General features: G+C 53.6%; 1 protein-coding gene across 1 annotated transcript in view; it reads left to right on the top strand.

Moving 5' to 3' along the window:
• The window catches only part of Shank3 (SH3 and multiple ankyrin repeat domains 3), a 56,582-nt gene extending 38,723 nt beyond the window's left edge, over positions 1-17,859 (top strand). The window contains exons 18-21 of the mRNA XM_028753641.1: positions 2,689-2,819; positions 3,365-3,449; positions 7,245-9,501; positions 17,020-17,859. Of these exons, the coding sequence (XP_028609474.1) occupies positions 2,689-2,819; positions 3,365-3,449; positions 7,245-9,501; positions 17,020-17,608 (3,062 nt within the window). The 3' untranslated portion in view covers positions 17,609-17,859. The remainder of the gene's footprint in view (positions 1-2,688; positions 2,820-3,364; positions 3,450-7,244; positions 9,502-17,019) is intronic.
• Positions 17,860-18,900: the final 1,041 nt, after the last annotated feature.

The raw sequence follows: 18,900 nt of genomic DNA, 5'->3' as shown, positions 1-18,900 counted from the left end.
GTGGCCAGTGTGGTCTGCAGAGGCCAGTGTGGGCTGCAGTAGCCAGTATGGGCTGCAGTGGCCAGGGTGGGCTGCAGTGGCTTGCATCGGTGTGGGCTTCTCTGTGCTAATTTCCCCTAGATCTATGTGGCATAGATGCTGCTCATGACTGTTTTATTACACGAAGGTACCAGCTCTCAGAGGTATACATCTATACAGGGTCAGTGTACAAGGTGGGGGGTCTCAGTATGCTACATAGTAAGATAGCCTCAGGAGTTAATTAACTTCTACACAACACTGTTAGATAGAAATGGTAGGTGCTGGTGAGCAGCTAGGGGTTGGGTTTGAAAAGAATAGGAGATGTCCAGGCTGACCATAGACGTTCTTCAGCAGTGGCACTTTGAGATTGGAAGGGTGTCTAGGACAAATGTTCCCTGATGGTGGACACGGCCTTCAAGAATTGGATATTCTGGGGACAGGTAGAGCCTGAGGCTGCTGAGTGAGGTTAGAATAGCAGTCAGGCAGAGGAAGGCACTGCCCCAACCTATAGTGTACACCTGTGCCCTGACCCCTAGTGGACCTTGAGCAAGAGTTATATAACCATGTCTCAGTCAGTCTTGAGACACTTTAAAGGTCTCTGAAATCCTTTGCCCTCCCGAAATGGTTTTCCCTTGTAGTTCAGTCTGATCTCAAACTTGTAATCTTCGCCTCAGCCTCCCAAAGAATGGGATTACAGGGTTTCTTTTCCTGCTGCCATGATAAGATACAACGAAGTCAAATGCTTGAGGAGGGAAGAGTTTATTCTTATTTGGCTCCCAGTTTGAAGGCTTTTCCATCTCTAAGTCGGGAGGAAGACAGTGGCCAACAGTCGGTGGTTTGTTTGTTTGTTTTTGATCAGTTTGGAAGGAATGGGAGCTAAGGAATTGGTGCTACTGGAGTTTAGGGCTGGTCTTCCCACGTCAATCACCACAGTCCATATAATCCCTCATAGGTGTGTCTGGAGGCTGCTCTCCTAGGTGACTGAACTCTATGTCAGGTTGACAGCAGTGACTGTTGTACACAGTGTGCTGTCACACTGAACTCTGTACATTTTATTTTTGATAAGCTAAAGTACCACTTTTCTTCTCTCTCTCTCTCTTTTGAGGGCAGTGTGTAGTGTACGTGCACTTGTATAGGCGTGCGTGTGTAGGTCAGAGGTCTGCCTGCTGAGTGTCTTCCTTAGTCATTCTCCATCTTACCCTCTGAGACAGGCTCTTTCACTGAATCCAGAGCTTACCCTGTTGACTAGACTGTCTGGCCAGGGAGTCCCTAGGACTTATCTGTCTGTTATAGACACGTTCTACCACGCGCAGCTTTTTATGTGGGTGTTGGGAGTCTGAACTCTGCTCTTCATGCTTGTGCAGCAAGTACTTTTCTCACTGAGCCGTCTCCACAGCCCCCAGAATCCCATTTTAAAACCAGTAACTTTAATTAAAAAAAAACCAAAAACAAAAATGACCACACAAAGGTTTTCATTTTATAGCAGATGTGACAAGAATATACCCGAGGCCGCCTGGTACTTCTCTTATTTTTTTATTTTTTTATTTTTTATTTTTTTTTTTTTTTTATTTTTGAGACAGGGTTTCTCTGTGTAGCCCTGGCTGTCCTGGAACTCACTCTGTAGACCAGGCTGGCCTCAGAAATCTGCCTGCCTCTGCCTCCCAAGTGCTGGGATTAAAGGCGTATGCCACCACCACCGGGCTCGCCTGGTACTTCTCAACCAAGCCCTTCTTAGGCATCAGCTGTAAATAGATCTGAAGTCTGAGGAGTTTGAGTAGGCTTTTGGAGAGGAGAGTCCTTTCCGCACTATACCGATTTCTCCTCTTCCTGTACCTTCCATTCCATCGGAGCTGCCATTCTACATGGGTAAGAGGGAAGGAGCTGTAGCCTTCTGTTTTGTACTGAGGCCATCCTAGATCTCCAGCCTGAGTTTTCTTCTTAGGAAATAGCTCTCCTCTGCCTGGCCAGTCCTTGGTTATCATCCTATTTACCCATTCAGCGTCTCTTGCTTGAGCGTTAGTGTCTGTCCCTGGGGCAGTGGTCCCGCTAGAAAAAACTTACCATGGAAAAGTGGTGGAGGATAGACCGTGTGCTGAGAAAAAGGCACTGGGTGAGGTGAGAGTGAGGCAGATTGATCTAAATGGTCTGCCCCCAAGTCTGATCTCCCTATGGTTATCTCTGTGGTCACTGTAGGTGACTTGCAGTGTGTCTGGAGGCTGGTCTCCTAGGTGATTGAGTTCTATGTCAAGTTGACAACAGTAACCATCAGACACGGTGTGCTGCCACACTGAACTCTAAAAGTCTCTCCCTCTCTCCCCCCCCTCTCGGAGTGTGTGTGTGGTATATGTGTGGTGTAAGTATGTCTCTCTCTCTGTCTCTCTCTCTCTCTCTCTCTCTCTCTCTCTCTCTCTCTCTTTCTTGGAGTGTGTGTGTGGTGTAAGTATGTGACTTGCAGTGGCCACTGTGATACCCAGGGTCTTCTTAAGGGCAGAGTTTGGCTGGGGAAGGAACTGGGACCTAGGATCTGAGGCGCACAGGTGGAATGCAAGGTCTCAGGCAGTGACAGACCTAGGAGTGGGTAGGGCTCATTGGCTCCTGTTAGTGCTATGATGCTGGCATGGGCGGGTGTGACGGCCTTGGAGCTGAGGTGGCATCTCTTTGGTTGTGCAGAGAAGTTGGATGAGATCCTGGCAGTTGCTGCGGAGCCGACTCTGAGGCCAGACATTGCCGACGCCGACTCGCGGGCGGCCACTGTCAAGCAGCGGCCCACCAGCCGGAGGATTACCCCTGCCGAGATCAGCGTAAGCCAGCCTTGGGCCAGGGCTCTGGGATGGTCAGGTCCGGGCCTGGGGATCAGAGGGTCATGCACCTCTCTTCTGAGGTAAGAGTTCTTTATCTAGATCCCTCCTCCAGAGGAGGCAGAGCTCTCCATGGCCTCTCTGGGAGACGTTTGGGACCATTTCAGCCCATAGGGTGGCTGGCCATAGTTCAGCTTGCTTCTATGGTTGCAGCTTGTAGTGCTTCTGACCTTAGTCAGATTCTGTGTTACTCTGGGATTAGGAGGGTCCACAACTTTGCTGAGCCTATGGTACATCATGTACAGAAGGCATCTGTAGCCCACCTGGAACCCCTGGATTCTTTTTCCCTCTCTGTTCAGACTATGCCCAGGGTCTGAACTTTTTATTGTGTGTTCATTTCACTATCTGTATACTGCAGCCCAACTGAACATGGGCACCAGTGCCTTTGGGGTATCGGGTGACTGGTCTAGCTTAGGATGGGTGGGGCTGGTTGGAGGACTGGGTGCTCCAGTGCCCTGGAGCTTCCATGTTCCTCCCTGACCCCACAGTCATTGTTTGAGCGCCAGGGCCTCCCAGGCCCAGAGAAGCTGCCGGGCTCTTTGCGGAAGGGGATTCCACGGACCAAATCTGTAGGTATGGCTGGGCTGAGGGACTGCTTGGGGTTAGGGATGGCTGGGCTGGGCTGGGTGGATTCAGGGTTGGAGGACCCCATCTCTCTCTGCAAAAGTTCAAGGATGCCGCTTTGTTTATGTGTCTGAGTTTGTTCATCCACCCAGAGATGTGCCGTGGGAAGACACCTTTGAAGTTCTTTTCCCATCTGCTGCTCCGTATCCCCGGCCACACCTTTAGTCCTTCTCTTCCTGTCTGTCATTTCTGCCTCACACAGACGACAGCTGCCACCAGCACAGCCATCTCCTGTCCTGTCAGCCAGAGCGCAGGTCCAGTTTCTCAACCTAAAATTACTCTTTTCCTTGAACCTTCTCCGTCTCTCCGGGTAGCATCCTCTCCCGGTCCCTTCGTGGTTGGACCCAAAAGGTCACCCGTAACTACTCTCTCGTCTTCCTATGCTTGTGAATTTGAAGCAGCTGGGTCTCTCCAGAGCCAGATTGAAGCTGTTCCCACTAGGGTCAACAGTAGCCTTGGGGCATCCCCCCTGGCAGGCATGGTCAGCTTTCCTTCCACTGACCTCAGTTGGCATTCATTTCCCTGTTTCCTCCTCTGTGAAATTCCTAGGATTGTGGGAGTGAGTTTCTTGCTCTCCCCTCCTTTCTTGGCTGCATTTGTTCAGCATATCCAAATAGTAGGCCAACTCAAGGCTGTGTCCTCGGGCTGCCTTCCTTCTGTCCGTCCTACTGTGAAGCTTTATCAGACCCTGGCTACCATCACACTCCACACCTGGCCGCGTCTTCTCCTAATCCCAGGCCAGGATCCCTAACAAGCCCGGCCATCTGCATGTTTCTCAGGTACCTAGTCTCCTTGACCCACTCATCTGTCCACCTGTTCTTATACACCCTACCACATTCACTGTCTGTTCCACATCAGAGTAAATGCCTGCTCAGCCCAGTACAGGCTAGACATGAGCTGCTTATATGGACATTGGCTTGTTTGATACCTACAGTAACCATATGGGGGTGGGAATCATTGATTTTACTTAAGGAGAGTTAAAAATGGCTTGCCCTAAAATAGGCTTGCCTATACCTCCTTAAGAATGGATACATTCTTAAGCCAAACAGCCATCTGAGTGTGCCTGTTACCCATCCTGGGACTCCTGCTTACTGTAAGCTGGCTCTAGGCTGGATCTGGGTCTCAGTTGGAAGGTGACATGTCAGCAGTTAGGTGAGTCCAGCAGTTATAATGTGGGCACCAAGGAACACATATAAGTGGAGACTGACTGGGGAGGTCCAGACACACAGGAACATCAGCATTTATTAGAATAGCAGGACAAGAAGACGTTTCCTGGGGATTCTGGGGCAAATGTGTGACAGAGGCCAGTGTGTAAAAAACACGGGTGTATATAGGGCAGAGCCCTTCATGGGCTGGCAGGGATACTTCCGTAAGCGGATGGGTGGAGAAGGGCAGCTGGTGAAGACTGCAGTTCCTCTGGAACCAAGAGATACTACTTTATGTTCTTCCAAGAGTTCTGGGCATCCTCCATGGCTTCTTTATTTCTTGCCCTACAAGCCTTACAGCAGACTTGTCTTGTACCTGGTCCACAACTTTGTCTTCCCCGTGTCCTCTTGCCACGGATCTGTTCTCTAGCCCATTTCTCTGGCAAAGGAAGCTTTCTGCAGTATTTTTATAACCTGATATCCCTCCAGCCGGTCCTGTGTGGGCTCCTTTTGTCTCGGGTCCCCAGAGCAATAGCCCTGTCCTGCTTCATCTGGGGGATCTGCTTCTGCCTTTCTGTTGGCATGAGTCCTTCCATATTCCTTGTTGCCTGTCTGCCTTCTTTCTTCCTGGATGGTCTTTCCCAGAGCTGACTTCTGTAGATCCAGATCTATGGACTTGTTGTATAAGCCTCGAGCTCCTTGGCAAGCCTACCAGTTCCTCCCACCTGAATACAGCTGAGCAGTGGGCTAGAAGGTGCTTAACTTTGGTTCCCCATGGATGGCACATGGCAGTGTGCCAGCAAGAGCATTGGCCGAGTTGTCAGATTCTTTGGACTCTCACCTCAGGTCCTGGCTATATGTCCTCGGCATGTAATACAACTGTTGCGAATCCCAGGATTATAGTCTGCAGACATGGATATAGTCAGTAAAGACAGCTCAGGCTTCTCCTTAAACATTGTTGCAGTAGTTGCAACAGCCCCTCCTTCCAGGCTGTGTCTGGATCACATAGTCAGGACCCAGGAAACAATCCTGTTGTGGACTGGCAGATAGAGAGGACCTTTCTTTAGTCTGGTGTCAGCACCGGCTCCTATTCCGTGTGAGGCAGGTGATTTTTTTTTTTTAAATTTTTAGGCACAACCTACCATGCCATTGGTATTAAATTCCACCCCCTCTTTCAGTGTCACGCATCATTCCTGTCTTCTGTAACCTTGAGGTCTCTGAGAGTTCTTCCTACATAGCTTCACCTAGCACGCAGACTTGTGAATGTTCAGTACATGTTCCCGTGCTGTGTAGGAATGACATCAGGAGGGGGCCCAAGGGCAGCTAGGCAGGCCTTAAAACACTGGTAATGACCTCAGCCATCCTTTGTGGTGTTGCTACCTGCAGCCTTGAGCTGTAAACTGTAAATAGTCCTGTGACATGGCCAAGTAAGGCCCTGTAATGGAACGGACTCCTAAAGGCAACTTGTATGAAGCTGGAATTCAAGCGCACGTTTGCAATGCACCTAGCCTTGCTAGTCCTGAGGCAACAGAGCCAGAGACATGGAGAGTCGACATGGAGAGTCACCACCACGCCTGTCTTCTATTCATTAGGTCGGGCCTCTCGGCGTTTTCAGGCCTCACTGTGTAGGACTCTGCACCGGTGTCTACATTCTGTCTGAAATGACACGGGAGGTTCTGTAAGGATCTAGTGACGTCTCTAGACAAGGATGAGGTTCATCTTCAGGGATGTGTACCTTTAAGAGAACAGGCTTATACCCTGGCCTGGGGTAACATTAGATGGTAGGGGTTAAACTGGAACATGCCTTGGGTGCTTGACCTACCTTCATTTCCAGTTTAGTTACCCATCCATTCTCTCTCCCATCTTCCTGCCCAGGCTCTCTAACAGCCTCTGGCTAGGGTACCAACTTACTAGTTTCCTGCAGGCCCATCCATGTGAGTCTCTCCGAGGAACCAATGAGACTTCTTTCCCAGAATCCTACCTTGGCTGGCTAGCAGTGTCCAACCTCCTGCGTCCCCTCACTGATGTTTTACTTTTGGTGTATGAAGGGGGTGTCCCCCTTTCTGATCACCTTTCTTCCCATCTCTAGCTGCCATCAGGGTTTCGGTTGACTCCTGCTTGTTCAACACTGTGAATGTTTCTGAGATACTTTGCTTATCCTTGATGGGAAATCCCCTAAGCAACCCCTAGGTCCTCTCTAACAGTTTTAGGAGGCTTGCCTGTACCCTTCTGGTGTCTTCTCATGGCTTGTTCCATGCTTACAGGGGTGGGGAGATCTTGGCTTCAGTTCAGGCAGTCAGAGTTTGGGTCCTGTTCCAGATCCTCTGTAGGGGCAGCCCTCTACACTGTGGGTGGGGTCCCTCCTGAACCCTCTGTCAGAGCTCTCCCTATCTGCAACAGGACTTGGCATGGAGTGTGGGTGTCCTGCTCAGAGCTCTTGCTGTCTCCTTTCGCCTTTCATGGACCCTGATCCTATCTTCCTTGGTGGGGCTGTGGCCATTCTGGGGTGGATGATAGGACTAGCCAGTGGCCCTGGGTCCAGAAAAGCCTTTCAATGGCCAGCATCCTTGCCAGACTTACCTAGCCCCTCCATCCCCAGGGGAGGATGAGAAGCTGGCATCCCTACTGGAAGGGCGATTCCCACGCAGCACATCAATGCAGGACACAGTGCGTGAAGGTCGAGGCATTCCACCCCCACCGCAGACCGCCCCGCCACCCCCACCCGCGCCCTACTACTTCGACTCCGGGCCACCCCCCACCTTCTCACCGCCGCCACCACCGGGCCGGGCCTATGACACTGTGCGCTCCAGCTTCAAACCAGGCCTGGAGGCTCGTCTGGGTGCGGGGGCTGCTGGCCTGTATGATTCTGGCACGGCTCTGGGCCCGCTGCCCTACCCTGAGCGTCAGAAGCGTGCACGCTCCATGATCATATTGCAGGACTCCGCGCCAGAAGTGGGTGATGTTCCCCGGCCTGCGCCTGCAGCCACACCGCCTGAGCGCCCCAAGCGCCGGCCTCGGCCGTCAGGCCCTGATAGTCCCTATGCCAACCTGGGCGCCTTCAGTGCCAGCCTCTTTGCTCCGTCGAAACCACAGCGCCGCAAGAGCCCACTGGTGAAGCAGCTTCAGGTGGAGGATGCTCAGGAGCGCGCGGCCCTGGCCGTGGGTAGCCCGGGACCAGTGGGTGGAAGCTTTGCACGAGAACCCTCGCCAACGCACCGCGGGCCCCGACCGGGCGGCCTTGACTACAGCTCTGGAGAAGGCCTGGGGCTTACCTTTGGCGGCCCTAGCCCTGGCCCAGTCAAGGAGCGGCGCCTGGAGGAGCGACGCCGTTCCACTGTGTTCCTGTCTGTGGGTGCCATCGAGGGCAGCCCTCCCAGCGCGGATCTGCCATCCCTACAACCCTCCCGCTCCATTGATGAGCGCCTCCTGGGGACAGGCGCCACCACTGGCCGCGATTTGCTGCTTCCCTCCCCTGTCTCTGCTCTGAAGCCATTGGTCGGTGGTCCCAGCCTTGGGCCCTCAGGCTCCACCTTCATCCACCCTCTCACTGGCAAACCCTTGGATCCTAGCTCACCCCTAGCTCTTGCTCTGGCTGCCCGAGAGAGGGCTCTGGCCTCGCAAGCACCTTCCCGGTCCCCCACACCTGTGCACAGCCCTGACGCTGACCGCCCTGGACCCCTCTTTGTGGATGTGCAAACCCGAGACTCCGAGAGAGGACCGTTGGCCTCCCCAGCCTTCTCCCCTCGGAGTCCAGCCTGGATTCCAGTGCCTGCTCGCAGAGAGACAGAGAAACCCCCCCGGGAAGAGCGGAAGTCACCAGAGGACAAGAAATCCATGATCCTCAGTGTCTTGGACACGTCCTTGCAACGGCCAGCTGGCCTCATTGTTGTGCATGCCACCAGCAATGGACAGGAGCCCAGCAGGCTGGGGGCTGAAGAGGAGCGCCCCGGTACTCCGGAGCTGGCCCCAGCCCCCATGCAGGCAGCAGCTGTGGCAGAGCCCATGCCAAGCCCACGAGCTCAGCCCCCTGGCAGCATCCCAGCAGATCCCGGGCCAGGCCAAGGCAGCTCAGAGGAAGAGCCAGAGCTGGTATTTGCTGTGAACCTGCCACCTGCTCAGCTGTCCTCCAGTGATGAGGAGACCAGAGAGGAGCTGGCCCGCATTGGGCTAGTGCCACCCCCTGAAGAGTTTGCCAATGGGATCCTGCTGGCCACCCCGCCCCCAGGACCGGGCCCCTTGCCCACCACGGTACCCAGCCCGGCCTCAGGGAAGCCCAGCAGCGAGCTGCCCCCTGCCCCTGAGTCTGCAGCTGACTCTGGAGTAGAGGAGGCTGACACTCGAAGCTCCAGTGACCCCCATCTGGAGACCACAAGCACCATTTCCACAGTGTCCAGCATGTCCACCCTGAGCTCGGAGAGTGGGGAACTCACTGACACCCACACCTCCTTTGCCGATGGACACACTTTTCTACTCGAGAAGCCACCAGTGCCTCCCAAGCCCAAGCTCAAGTCCCCGCTGGGGAAGGGGCCGGTGACCTTCAGGGACCCGCTGCTGAAGCAATCCTCGGACAGTGAGCTCATGGCCCAGCAGCACCATGCCGCCTCTACAGGGTTGGCTTCTGCTGCTGGGCCTGCCCGCCCTCGCTACCTCTTCCAGAGAAGGTCCAAGCTGTGGGGGGACCCCGTGGAGAGTCGGGGGCTCCCTGGGCCTGAAGATGACAAACCAACTGTGATTAGTGAGCTCAGCTCCCGTCTGCAGCAGCTGAATAAAGACACACGCTCCTTGGGGGAGGAACCAGTTGGTGGCCTGGGCAGCCTGCTGGACCCTGCTAAGAAGTCGCCCATTGCAGCAGCTCGGTGAGCAGGGTGATGTGGGGAGGGGCCTGTCCCCCTGTCTTCTGTTCCTTCTGTTCATCTATAGGCTTTCCACTGTTCTTCCTCATCCTGTCCCATCTCTCTCTCATCTGTCCATGGCACGGGTTCTCCCTGTCCACCTTTTTCTCTCTGTCTGGTTTTGCTTTGCAGTCTGAGATAGAAGGCTCTTTAGCACAGCTGCTCTGTGGACTCCTTTTGGTGCAGGCAGTGGGACTGGACCCAGCTATGTCATGAGACCTCCCAGGACCTGCTGGAGGCCCTGCTGCAGGCTTGCAACTTTGTATTCCAGCTTCTCAAGCTGCATTTGCCTTAGCTGAGGATCTTCTCATGTTGCACTCTGGAGCCGCTGTTCATCTCAGCAGCTGATTGACTCTGAACCTACTGCCCCTGGCTCCGTTTTGGTTCTCTTTCTGATAGTATGGCTGCCCCATATGGCTGGTGTCGCCTCTCCTGGAGCAGCCTCCTCCCTTGATTCTTTTTCAGGCCAGAGTACATTGGTTCCTTTTCTTTAGGGACTTGATACAAATTTCTTATGTTCTGGCCTAGAAACGTTTTGTGTTGTGGCACCTCTTAGGGCCTTCAACACAGAATCCTGGATTTGATTTATAAAGCTCCAGCAAGAAGAGTTGGAAGTCACACCTTCTCTCTCACCTACTTTTTCTTTCCTGTCTTGTTTGCCCCATCCCCCCTTGGCGATGGAGAAGGGGGAGGCAATGAAGGAGATCTGGGTGCTACTAAGGTTGTTAGACTTTGTAGGCAGAAGCTGCCAGAGCCTTGGGTTGATCCCTCAGGCCCTTTCTTGGCAACCTTCCCCAGGGCTCCCTGAACCGCATGGGTACAGGTGACAGCTGACCAGTTTGTGACTAGCCTCTTGTCTGTGTTTCTCTAGCTGCTTCTGCCTCTGCCCCAGGGTTCTCCTATTCTGGGTTTGGATTGGGTGACACTTCTGATTCCCCACTCCTTGGTTCCTAGATCCTCTTCACTGTCAGTTGTGGAGGACAGAGTTCACAGAGTAGTGAGCAGTGCACAGCTTAAGTAAGGACTTGAGGTCTTACTCAGATGGCCTCCCGTTTTACAGTCCAGTTTAGGGTCCAATAGCTTGAGAAGCTCCCAATTTCTCTTTGAGAGGTTCAGGGACAGGGACATTTCTGTCCTTCTTGTGACCTGTTCTCGGATGTTCTCCCTTTTTTTGGCCTCTTCCATCTCTTAAGTCTGAAAGCCCTTTTCAGTACTGCAATGATGAAGACACCCTTAGAGAGGACAGAGTGGCTATGGACCAGTCAGGACATGTGGCTAGGGTCCCAGGTTTATCTACAGAACTGGGTCTTCAAAGATAGAGGCATCTTAATATGACTGTACTTGGACCATTTTCTTCCTTCTTTGTCTTTTCCCCCCCACCAGCCCCTCTGTTTCTACTTCTTTTCTTGATGAAAGTTAAAAATCACTTAAGATACACAGTGTATCGCCTAGCCTGCATAAACACTAAGCCAATGAATGGAGGAGGCGTGATGCAAGTGTCGTGTCCTAAGGCACATGTCATGGGAGCACAGATGGGCAAAGATCTCTTGGGCATTTTGTAGCACCTTTTGGTAACACTCCGTTTGTGCTCAGTGATTTCACATTACAGAGGGAGACATTTACTGTCTAGTACAGTTCTTAGGTATATAAGTGATACATTGTATCGTGTTCATCAGTCATTGTCACTGATGTACCTTGCACCCTGTTCTTCCATTTGCCTCTGTATGCCATTTGGTTCCCACTCACTTTTCTTCCCCATTTTGGTTTTTCTTTTTGGTTTTGGTTTTGGAGACAGGGTCTTGCTATGCAGTCTGAGCTGGCTTTGATCCTCCTACCTGTCTCCATGGAGTGAGCTGTCACATCCTTGCACCTGGATGAAACAACGGCCATCTGGAGTGTGTCCTGCCACCTACCACAGTGCTTTCCTTTCTGGCTGCAGGCATGGGGCACTTGTGGTTTTGTATACCTCTAGCTTATTTCAGACCTGGTCTTTTGTCTGGTCTTTGTGGACACCCTTACTTTGATGTCTTATTGGGGCTGTGCCTCAGCTCTGGCTTTGTAGCCAGTGAGGGCTGGAATCTAGCATTTGGGTCTTACTTTGGGATAAAAATCACTAGTGAGCTTTTCCCTTAGAGAAGTGTCCAAAGTATGAGAAGTTCTGATCTCTAGGTGTGACTGTGTCCTTCTCAGGACCTGTCCTGGCAGAAGACACACCCTTGAGCCACATCATTGGTCTGTGCATGGTGCCTGAGCCTTAGTACCAGGTTCATCTCTCTCTTCTCTTGATGGAGTCCACCAAGGAGCTGACCCTCTTTCTTCAGCTTCTCTGCAGATGTCTCAGGCCAGGCAATGATACATTCTTGCCACGGGTGATCAGCAGCCTGAGCTTTTTGTAGACAACTTTCCCCATGTTTCATGAGAGAAAGCAAAGTAACTTGTAGATGGACTTCTTGACACTGGGCCTGTTGTTGGGTTTTGTGTTGAAGTTGGAAGGTACATGGTTCTTGGTGCTGCTGCTGAGGTCTATGATTCCACCTGTTCCTCACTTCAGCCTGCAGGTCTCGCCCCTGCTGCACAGATCCTCTGTCTACTGAGAGCCCTGGGCTGCATCTTATTTGCACATCATTTAAAGCCCAACCTTTGGCTCCACGCCCGATTGTGGAGCTGCCTGTCAATCATGTGACCTGAGCCTGTCTCTAGTGCCACTTGTCTTCTGGGTCTCATGTTTGGACTTGAATCTTACATGTGGTTTGAAACCTACTACGGAGCTGTTTTGCTTTGACTTTCAGGGTCTTTCTGGGAGGGGCCCTGGGGGTCGAATTCAAGGCCATGAGCATGCTAAGCAAATGGTCAACCACTGTGTTACAGCTGCTTTGTTTTGATATATGAGACCTTTCTTTTCTTACATTTAGTGTGTGTTTGTCTGTGCATGTGCACACATGTGCGCATTATACACACTTTGTGGTGTACATGTGGAAGTCAGAGAACAGCTTCTGGTAGTCAGACTCTTTTTGCATTTTGTGGGTCCCGGGGATTGAACTCAGGTCATCAGACTTGACTGCAAGTGCCTTCACCAACTGAGCCATCTCACCAACCTAAGATAAGAGTTATTCCATAGAGCTTATGCTGGCATTGACCTCACTGTGTAGCTCAACTCAGCTTTCAGCTTAAAATAAACCCTTTGCCTCCCAAGTGCTGTGATCACAGGTGTGTGCTGGCATGCCAGTGGACTCAATTTTTATACCTGGCTGATTGTTACATTTTTTTTTTAAAAAAGGGTGAAATGGCTTTGGAAATATTTGCTGCAGTACTTTACAGAGCCTTTTAAAATTTTATTTTTTATTTTTTTTATCACATGCTTGTGTGGGGGTGGTCAAAGTGTGCCCTGTTCTTTAGACCTATTGAGGTCACTGCTGAGATTTCACAGGAGACCTACTTTCCAATCAGATTGCTCCACAGAGCCCTGTCCTGTTTGCTATAGGTCCCTCCTGCATGTTAAGGGTGTGGGCAAAGCCTATGTTCTGGGGCAGTTGTCATACATGAAGGTTCTTGAGTACAGTTGGAGACTGGGGACAGGATGCATGGTGTCTCTGCAGAGCACTTGCATGAAGTCATATGCAGATGCATTTGCTAAAGCCCCAAGCTCTGCTAGAGAACAGAAAGAGATCATAGGAGACATAGGGACACACTTGGCATGTCAGTGTTGGACAGGTCAGGCAATGAGGAGTGAGGCCAGGGCAGCAGAAGGGACACATGCAGAAGCTTCCGAGCCCTGCCTCTTCCTACTAAGAACTGTCCTGGAATGAGGCTTCTGAGTTGCCAAGGGCCACAGGCCTAGGTCTGACCCACGTGAGTGCAAAGGTGGTCATCCTGACGTAGAAGCCAGGTCTGAGTACAAAGGAACCTTTTCTTGACTGTTGGTACCAGTGAGCTGACGGAGGTAAGGCAATCCTAGGAGGGCTTTTGTAGGGTGACATCGTTTTTGTCAGTGTGAATTATATTGAGTTTGTGACAGGCTCTGAGGGTTAAGGGAAGCCACAGAGAAGGAAGTGAAGGGCCCGGATATAGCTCAATGGTTAGAGGGCTTGCCTAGTATGCATGAGGCCTGGGCTTTGCCCCTAGCAGAGAAAAGGGGGGAGGGTTGGACATCCTGTATGTTAAATGCTGTTAGGAGATCCCAAGAAACCATGAGCTCAGGAGGCACCGATGGGCCCTCACGCACGGCGTTCCTGGCCTTGTTAGTCATAGCAAGCAGTGGGTAGATGACATGGGTGGAGAAAGAGCAGATTACGAGAGAGAGTGGGCTGGAGAAGCTATCCAAGGAGGAGGATGCTGGGGGAAGGGGCTCCTCCAAAGAAGCAGGTCATCCCAGGGGACCCCTGCGTGCAGCCTTGGTGACTGCCAGGAGCAAAGGCCACATCTCAGTGGCTTCGAGTTCCTGGGGCAGAGGATGTGCTAGCCGAAAGCACTTTGGAGGGTAGTGGATGCTGGGAGGTGACGTGGAGGTGGACGAAGCCTGAGCAGAATGTGATTAGCCGGTCAGCTAATGGTATCAACAGCCAGAGATGGGTATGCAGAGATGAGTTAACATGTTAAATGTGTAACATGCGTAAACATGTTAAAATCAGATTTGCACACTGCTAGGGTTTCTGTCCTGGGGACAGTGTGGGTAGTGCTCTTCCCCAAGATGGGGGCAGGGAACAGACACTGATACCTTGGCCACTTCTTCCTGTATATACCCTTCCTTGGGCTTTTCCCCTGGGCCTCTCAACATCAGCAACACTGGTGGAGCTTTTGAGGTATATGACTGGCTCTCTATTCCCAGTCTCTGAGGCGAGGCTGCCCTCAGCCCAGGCCTCCAGGTCACCCCTGCCAGGAAGGCGGGCTTGGTGCCATTTCAGACAGGTATAGCTACTTGTCCTAGCTTAGACCTTTTGGACTCAGGACTGCCCTGCTGCACTGCCTGATGGGTGTTTCGTACCCTGAAGTTCAGCAGTATTACTGCTGAAACCTAACCTTTGGGGTAGGTCTTGCCTAGATGTCTGTTTAGTGATACAGATGCCCATGCTAGGGTCAGCATGAATTCAGAGAGGAAAGCAGCGAAGGTGACATGCTTGGCCTTGTTGGGACTCTGTAGGTGGCCACAGTCTGACCTCACAGCTATGTTTCTAGCACCACCTCCCTGAAGACCTCACTGCCTCACCTCTGCTGGCCACTGCACTTGGCCCCAAAGCCAAGATGGCTCCATGAGACCAGGTTCCGTAGGAGTGGAAGTTTCTTCTGGAGGTTTTGCCTGCCTGTTCCCTTGTATAGACCTCGGATGGTTCCGAAGCCTTTGTGTTGGTGGCACTGTTTGGCTTGCTGGAGAAGCTCTGCCCTGGGTCTGAGCAGTTGGGAGGAAGCTGTAGGGACGGCTGAGGAGAAAGCTGATGAAAGTGATCCAAGTGAGGTCTCCGGGGAAGGACTGATCTTGCATGGTGCGGGGGTAAAAGTTGAAAGTTGCTTAAGGGTACGTGTTTGTTAGCTTGTTCTTCTCTGCGACAGATTTCACCTTGAAGGAACAATTTGAGGAGGAAAGGTATACTTTGGTTCATAGTTTCCGAGATTTCGGCCCCCGTGGTGGCTTGGCCCCCATTGCTGTTGAGAGTGTCATAATAGAGAAGCTTCGGTGACTCATTTCCTGCCAGCCAGGAAGCAAAAAGGGAAAAGAGGGGGCAGGAATAAGACCATCAAATCATGGAACCATTGGTGTGCTGTTGTGATTGTTGTTTATTTATTTTTTTTGGGGGGGGAGGGGAGGGACAAAATCTCAACATGTAGCCTTAGCTGGCCTGGAGCTTGCTTTGTAGACTAGGCTGGCCTCAAACTCGCAGAGATATGCCTGCCTCTGCCTCCTGAGTGCTGGGATTAGAGGTGTGTGCCACTGCCACACCCGGCCCCAGTCAGTGTATTAATTCATTGATTTGGGCAGAGCTCTCATGATCCGCCACTGTACCTTCAGAATGCAAACCTTTTAGGGGGGGATATTGCAGAGCCAAGCTATGTAACAAGGAGAGGGGCGTGTTGAGGGGACTCCTGCTGGTGTGGGATTCTGCCAGGCGGGCAGAAACTTAGGCCATCCTGAGAGAGAGAGAGAGGGCGTTGTGGGGGTGGAGAGAAGTTGCTCAAACGTTAGATGATCAGACGGCAAGGCACTGCAAAGCGATGCTATGGTCTGCACCATACAATTGGAGAGAGCCAGCGAGCTACTTACTCCAGGGCAGGCAAACCAGATGCTTTCTATCCGAGCTGTCCCGGATACTTTCTCTTCCCCAGTCCCTCTGCAGTAGATGGGCCTTACCTTCTGAGTTCCGACCTCCATAGAGTGTCCCACAGGGGTCCCCCGAACCTGGCTGCCTATTGTGTGGTTGTGACTGAAGGCACTGTGGGCCTGGCCTGCTAACACTCTCTCTCATTGCTCTCTCCTGCCCATCTGCATGTGGCTGCTCTGTCTAGCTGCGCGGTGGTCCCGAGTGCCGGCTGTGTAAGTGAGCATGCCCATCCCATGCCTCTTGCAGTCTACATGCTGTGCCTGGCTGCCCCTGGCTCTCTGCATGGCTATGTGGGCCTTTTGGTGCTCCTGACAGCTACTGAGGCTGTCCTTGGACATGGTGAAGGGTAGCGATGGGGATGAGGGGCTATGGGGGTAGGCTTCCTTTAGAGCAGCCGCCTCGGGCTGGCCCTCCCTCCAGCCGGGCAGGCTGGGGGCCTGGGCTGGAAGTCCAGGATCCTGCAGGTGAGGCTGGGAAGTGAGGTACCCATCTGCCTTGTGTGTCTGCCTGTGTGCTACTGCCTTCCTGTCAGTACCGCTGCATGTCCGCAGCACATGTAGTCACCATCGCTGCTGTGGGTGTGCTCTCCTGTGCAGGGAGGCTGTACTTCCTGTTACGGTGTGCTGTCGCCTCACACTTCCTGGGGGTGTGAGCCCTGCCTGGTGTTTGTCTTCAGTGTCCATGGACCTGTCACAGTCTTGTACCACTGCCAGCCTTTACCATGACTCGGCCATCCCTGAAACAGGCCTCGGGTGCTCTGGGTCTCTTCAAGCTTGAGAACGGAGCTGTATGTGGGGAGTGGTGACGTCATTGTTCAAATCTTAACAGTCCAGAGCAGCTGTGGATGGAACCCACACCCGGAGAAGGCTGTGTTAGAGGCTGGCAGGGAGGGGCAAGCAGCTTCTGTCCATGACAAAGTTTCCTTTGGTGAACTGCCCTTGGGGCCTCCATGGAGCGCAGCGTGGGGAGGACAGTCTTACTCCTTAGAATCCAGTCAGTTTCAGAATCCTCCAGAGCAAGGCACTGGTCTTGTCCCAGGATGTTTTTGATTTTAAAAAGAATGACCACAGGATATTCCTCCAGCCCTAGTCCTCCTGGCTCTGCTCCCCTCTGTCCACTCCGACTTTACTTTCCACCCCTCACCTGGCCCTCACCCACTCTCCCTCCGCAGGCTCTTCAGCAGCCTCGGTGAGCTGAGCACCATCTCAGCGCAGCGCAGCCCCGGGGGCCCGGGCGGAGGGGCCTCCTACTCGGTGCGGCCCAGCGGCCGGTACCCCGTGGCGAGACGAGCCCCGAGCCCAGTGAAACCCGCATCGCTGGAGCGGGTGGAGGGGCTGGGGGCGGGCGTGGGAGGCGCGGGGCGGCCCTTCGGCCTCACGCCTCCCACCATCCTCAAGTCGTCCAGCCTCTCCATCCCGCACGAACCCAAGGAAGTGCGCTTCGTGGTGCGAAGTGTGAGTGCGCGCAGCCGCTCCCCCTCACCATCTCCGCTACCCTCGCCTTCTCCCGGCTCTGGCCCCAGTGCCGGCCCGCGTCGGCCGTTTCAACAGAAGCCCCTGCAGCTCTGGAGCAAGTTCGATGTGGGCGACTGGCTGGAGAGCATCCACTTAGGCGAGCACCGAGACCGCTTCGAGGACCATGAGATCGAAGGCGCACACCTGCCTGCGCTCACCAAGGAAGACTTCGTGGAGCTGGGCGTCACACGCGTTGGCCACCGCATGAACATCGAGCGTGCGCTCAGGCAGCTGGATGGCAGCTGACGCCCCACTCCCTCTCCTGTTCCTGCTGCGCCCTGCCGGCAGGGCCCCCACCCCTACTCCAGGCCGCAGGCTCGGCTCGCCCCCTACCACGGCGCCCGGGCCAGGAATGTTGCATGAATCGTCCTGTTTGCTGTTGCTTGGAGACTTGCCCTGTACATTGCTTAGTGCCCTCCCCTGCCGCTGAACCCCACCCAGCACACAGTAAGGGCGCGGACCAGGGGGGCTGGGTGGAAGGGGGTTGGGGCAGGGTGCTCTGGCCTGACCACCTCCTCCACAGCTCCTGGTGGCCATTCTTCCAGAGGGGGAACCTAGTCCAGCATGCGAGGTCAGGACACGCCTTGGTGACTCGGGGGGAGGGGGGAGACATTGGGGTTCTTGATAGGGGCCAAGGAGCCCCCTGTTTTACATATTTTAATCCACTCTATATTTGGAACGAGAAAAGGAACAAATATCTCTGTCCGTAACAGTTCCCGCCCTCCTCCCCTCTAGTCCTCTCGCTGGTCCCGCCACAGCTGCCCAGTCTTCCATCTCCGGCCCCTCACTGCCACCCCATACAGGGCAGGGGACACTCCAGCTGGCCTGGGGTTAGCCAGGGTCCTGGCAGCCCACCCTGGGGACCCCGGCTCAGCCCCCTTCCCTCGCTGAGCTATAGTATGCCCCACCCACCCTTTAGGTGCTGCTCAGGGGGACGGGTGGCAGGCATTGCCTGCTGGGCACTAGCAGGGCCAGGTGGCCTGGGAGATTATTGCCCTGGGGCTGGGCCCCGGTAACCCAACCCCAGCCATCATCTTCACAGGGTCTCTCCCAAAGGAGGGGTCTAACCCTTCCCACCTCTTGGGCAACTACAGCAGAGAAGCCTCCCTGCCTCGCACCCCAAAGACTCCCCAATTCCTGCCCTGTGTGTGTGCGCGCCACATATGTGTGTGTGCACGCCTGTGTGCTTGTGAAAACTGGGTGTGGCTGAGTGCATGGGTGCCCTGTATGTGCTTGATTGTGGAGTGGTCCCCAGGGGCTGTTCTGGATGGGTGGGAGGTTGTGGAAGTTTGCACAGGATGCATGCCTGGGTGTGTGCCTGTGAAAGGGCCCTGTCTTCTCCAAAGAAAGGCTGTCCTGCTGTTGGGTCCTGTGGATTTCTCAGCCTGTTTCTCCCTGAGCCTCATCCAGCATAAGCAGGGGTTCTTGGTGAATCCTTTCAGCTTTGGGAGGCCTCAAGGGCTCCCCTGCAGGCAGTACCCCTTTGGGCTTCTAAGGGAATTGTGGGGACCACTAAAACCAGGCCACAACAGCCCTTG

This window comes from Grammomys surdaster, unplaced genomic scaffold (assembly GCF_004785775.1).
Source record: "Grammomys surdaster isolate TR1022 unplaced genomic scaffold, NIH_TR_1.0 125953, whole genome shotgun sequence".
Lineage (NCBI taxonomy): Eukaryota > Metazoa > Chordata > Mammalia > Rodentia > Muridae > Grammomys > Grammomys surdaster.
Note: the sequence above shows the minus strand (reverse complement) of the source record. Positions and strands in the feature narration are given on the sequence as shown.